Source organism: Hyposmocoma kahamanoa, unplaced genomic scaffold, assembly GCF_003589595.1.
Source record: "Hyposmocoma kahamanoa isolate Upper Pololo Valley unplaced genomic scaffold, ASM358959v1 180, whole genome shotgun sequence".
NCBI lineage: Eukaryota > Metazoa > Arthropoda > Insecta > Lepidoptera > Cosmopterigidae > Hyposmocoma > Hyposmocoma kahamanoa.
Window position 1 is genome coordinate 2,146,573 of NW_020653711.1, and position 4,099 is coordinate 2,150,671.

At 37.4% G+C, this 4,099-nt stretch overlaps 1 protein-coding gene across 1 annotated transcript in view; it reads right to left on the reverse strand.

Annotated features, from left to right (window-relative positions):
- Positions 1-6: 6 nt before the first annotated feature.
- Positions 7-4,099, reverse strand: part of LOC113225908 (peptidoglycan-recognition protein LB-like) — an 18,402-nt gene continuing 14,309 nt past the window's right edge. The window contains exons 2-5 of the mRNA XM_026458375.1: positions 2,110-2,347; positions 1,607-1,725; positions 688-969; positions 7-181 (exon numbers count right to left, since the gene is read on the reverse strand). Of these exons, the coding sequence (XP_026314160.1) occupies positions 719-969; positions 1,607-1,725; positions 2,110-2,347 (608 nt within the window). The 3' untranslated portion in view covers positions 7-181; positions 688-718. The remainder of the gene's footprint in view (positions 182-687; positions 970-1,606; positions 1,726-2,109; positions 2,348-4,099) is intronic.

Consider the following 4,099-nt stretch of genomic DNA (forward strand, 5'->3'; position numbering starts at 1 on the left):
TGTGTGTGTGTGTGTGTGTGTGTGTGTGTGTGTGTGTGTGTGTGTGTTGTGTGTATGTAATGTAATTTTTTTTTTTTCAAATATACCCCTTATTCGGGATCACTAAGCGTGGCTTAAAATACAAAAAATTTCACACTAGAGGTTGTACGAAGGTACAAGCTTAGAATCCAAAGATTTATAAGTAAAAAAGGTGAATATGTCATAAGCGTTTGAAACGCGACAAGCGCGCATTTGTGCATTGCATTCCATACGTATTCGTCCCTAATCCGAGACAATACAAATCTCGAAAACTCGGACCCACTACGGATGTCGCTTGTGCACAGGACTTGAGTATTGCAGTGAGCACTGAAAATCATACTCAAGTCCTTGCCGTTAGGGTCGTATTTCCAGTGCTTGAAATCATACTCAAGTCTGCTCAACTCCTGACTTGAGCATTGAGTATAGTTTTGGAATACGACCCTGAGTCCTATTCGTAAGCTCAGTCTCGCATTGCACTCTAAAGTCGCCGAATGGAATGTCAGGAACGTCAGAGACAATCGATAAAAAAAATACAAATGATGTCAAGTTTTATGAGTTTTGGACATAACTTACACTCATTGCGTATTTATTATTGTGACGTTTCAATGTGGTACTATTTGTAAGAGCTGTTTGCTGTTTATATAACCTATTCACCTTTTTTTACTTAATGTAAAATGTTTGCTTCATATAGTAGAGAAACCTAATCTTCTAATGATTCCCTAATATACGCAGGTATTTCAGTCACATTCTTCAAGTCCCTATAAGTTCTAGGGAAAGGAGCGTAATGAGACCACTTTTGGATGACCTTGTACAATGCTTCTCCAGGGCATTCTGTGTCTCGGACCTGACGATGTCCGACCAGCTTATATTTTGGCATAATGTGGCCTTTTTTAACTCCATGCGCTATGAGTGCTTTGGCGCTTTGGAGTTGAACAGAAGGTGGGACAGTCTCTGTAAAAAATGTGATAATTTGAGTTAATGGATGGAAAGTGTTTAAAGTGTATTTATTTATATCTTGAGATGCCAAGTTCCCGTTTATAGATAGAACAAAAATATGGGTATAAAACTATACCGTTATCGTAACCGTGACATCCGCCAACTTGCTACCCGTCACTCGGATTTGAATTTCTTCTACAAGCGACTACGTACTCGAAAAATCCCCAGCGTATTCACGCAGACTCACATACACCACCTGTCGATTTCGGCGTATATCGTTGGATTCCGGCACATACTGGTGGATTCGGATTCGATACCGGCACCCTCTAGCGTGTTATTGAAATGCTCTGCGATGGTCCGAGGTGGGTTTCAGAGCATTGAAATTTATACCTTATTTCAATTGTTAAGTATGAACTGATAAATTTAATGTCCTTTACCTTCCCGTCCGCAGGTTTGCGCTAGGAATACAGATGGACAGTAAAGCATTTTTTTTATAGATTGCTAGAATACATTTGTCGTTCCTATTACGTCTCAATGGAAACGGATCTCCTCTCAGGACTTTCGAGAATTGTTCAGTGGTGTACTTTGAGCGGCTTCAAAGAGTCTATGGAATTACAAATAATTTTTAAATTGCCAAATTCATAGTCCATACCTATCCAATCCCCGATGAGGCAAATGCCTATGCTGACAGTGTTGAAATGCAAGGCGTGCGCACCTAGTACGTTCCAGCCTCTTCCCTCGTAGACTACGCCGTCGCTGCCAATGCCGAAACTGAAAAACACCAACACTATAGCTTATATATATTCGTAACCTTGGTATAACAAAACCACTTGTGATTATACATCTTAACATTTTAACTGCGTCTCTCTCTGAAATTTGAAATTTCGGGTTCGGGGAAAAAGTAAAGGCCTAAAAGCGGAATGGCCTGGGGCAAAAGGTCTAAGAGCGGAAGGGCTCAGGATAAAAGTCGATGCAACAAATATTGTTTTCGATCAATAACACAAAAGCACAAAGTTTTTTCGATTAAACTTGATTGGGTCAATCGTTTATTCGATAAGTAACAGAATAATCTGACATTCATTCGACCTCACGTTAATCGACCAAATGTATTTCGATCTTGGGTACGGCACTCATCAGTAATAAAATACGACTTACTTATATCCAATATCGGCCCATCCTCTAACATCCATATGGAAATCTTGCATCGACTTCATCGCATTGCGGCAATCGTCTTTATCGTAGCAGGCCTTCGGATGGTATGAATGGTGAATAACCACAAAAGGGACTGGTGCCTTGAGAGTTTGTTCACTTTTAGGGTGGCGAGCGTGCCAGCCTGAGCGATATACAAATTGGTAGTTTGATCTGGTTATCTCATTCTCTGATAGCGAATCTTCTGTCAAGAAAGAAATTACAGTTGCCATAAACACATCTATTGCAAGGATACAACTATTACAAACAAGACAAAGGAAATAAATAAAGCTTTTATAGAACGACCCGTAAGACTCATCCTTGATGTAATAAGGCTACATCTACAAAATGACCAATTTTCAGAAGAGAGGTATAAAATTAGTCGATAACTTTAAATGGTTAGGTGGAAGAAATCCCTTCACAGGAGAAGCTCTTAGTACACTAACGTTTTAAATATAAATTCTTTGTTAAAATTTGCAATTTGTTTTGCTTTACAGACGGCATCACAGCAAGCTACACATTGGCAGATCTTGTTCCGTTGCACAGAAGGCAATATTCGAACAAAAATGTATAGATTGTTGTGCTGTAGTCAACAATGTACCATAAAGTATTTACATATTACATATATCCATACATTTTTTTTCAAACAGGAGAGTTATAAAATTTCACACATACTTAATTTGTTCGACACCTGCAATTATGCTAACTGGAATTATTACAATAATACAAAAAAATATAATAATATATTTTATAATCATAACAAATTAGTTGTAGTAAAATAATAACTAATATATGTTTGAAAGCCCTTTTTAAAGGCTCTGGTGAAAAGTTGCAATTTTTAAGTTAGTGTTAACTGTTAATTGCTGGTAGCGATGTAATAAAAGAACTTTTTTTTAAAATAAGGGTACGAGATTATACAGATGATTTCCAGCCAGTAAAGTAATTGGAAGAGGTTAAGGAAAGAATTAGGTTAGAAACTTCCACCACGTAACGTCTCTATCCTTGTGCGACAACTAAAAAGAAATTCCTCAAGTTTTGCAAAGTGAATCAGGTCACTAGTAATAAATAAATCGTATTATTTTTATTTATTCCTATGTAATTATGACACACTACACTAAACGGATGTGACCAATAATTCTCTGTAAATATGATTAATGGTTTAGGAATCACTCGAGGAAAGTAGTTGTTTTATAATGAAGTATTTTTTTATAAATCCGTAGAGGAAATAGTGCAGTATAATTGAGTAATAATAAAGTAAAGTTGAATTATTTTTATTTTAAATCGACTATTCCCACATTCGGTGTTGTCAGCCTAATTACTAGAGATGCCCAGAATATTCGGCTACTTTTTAATATTCAGTATGCGGCCGAATACTACGATTCGACCGAGTGCCGAATACTATGACTTTTCGGCGGAGTGCCGAACATCAAATAATAAAAAAAGCTCATGTTATTCAAAATGTATCATGTGTTTTTATCACAAATTATTGCTTTAATGCCTACTTAATTAATCAGCGGCAGGGTGCGATGAATGAAAACAATTTTTTCAGCATTGGTTGGTAACAAACGATTGCGCTTTACCTCATACACAATTCCTGCTTCTGAAAATAGCCTCTCACTACAAACACTACTGCCAGGAGACGATACATAAATCTTAGCAAATTTTGACAGGTTTGGATACTCCGTTGCGTTTGCCGACCACCATTTGAAAGTATCTGCCGTCCGGTATAGGCGAACAGTTTTCAAATAAAAATCAATCTCATGTGCAATAGAACTTTTCTCCACATCGTCATCATTTTGCATATTATCTGTAGCGACTTCTTCAAAACAGGTCCAGAAATTTTCATGTATTGATTCTATCGTTTTATCATTTTTCAACAAAAACACCCCACCCCCGTTACCTCCGTACGCAGCGCAATGAGACAGGTCGTAAACAAGTCTCGCGTGAAATGCACACA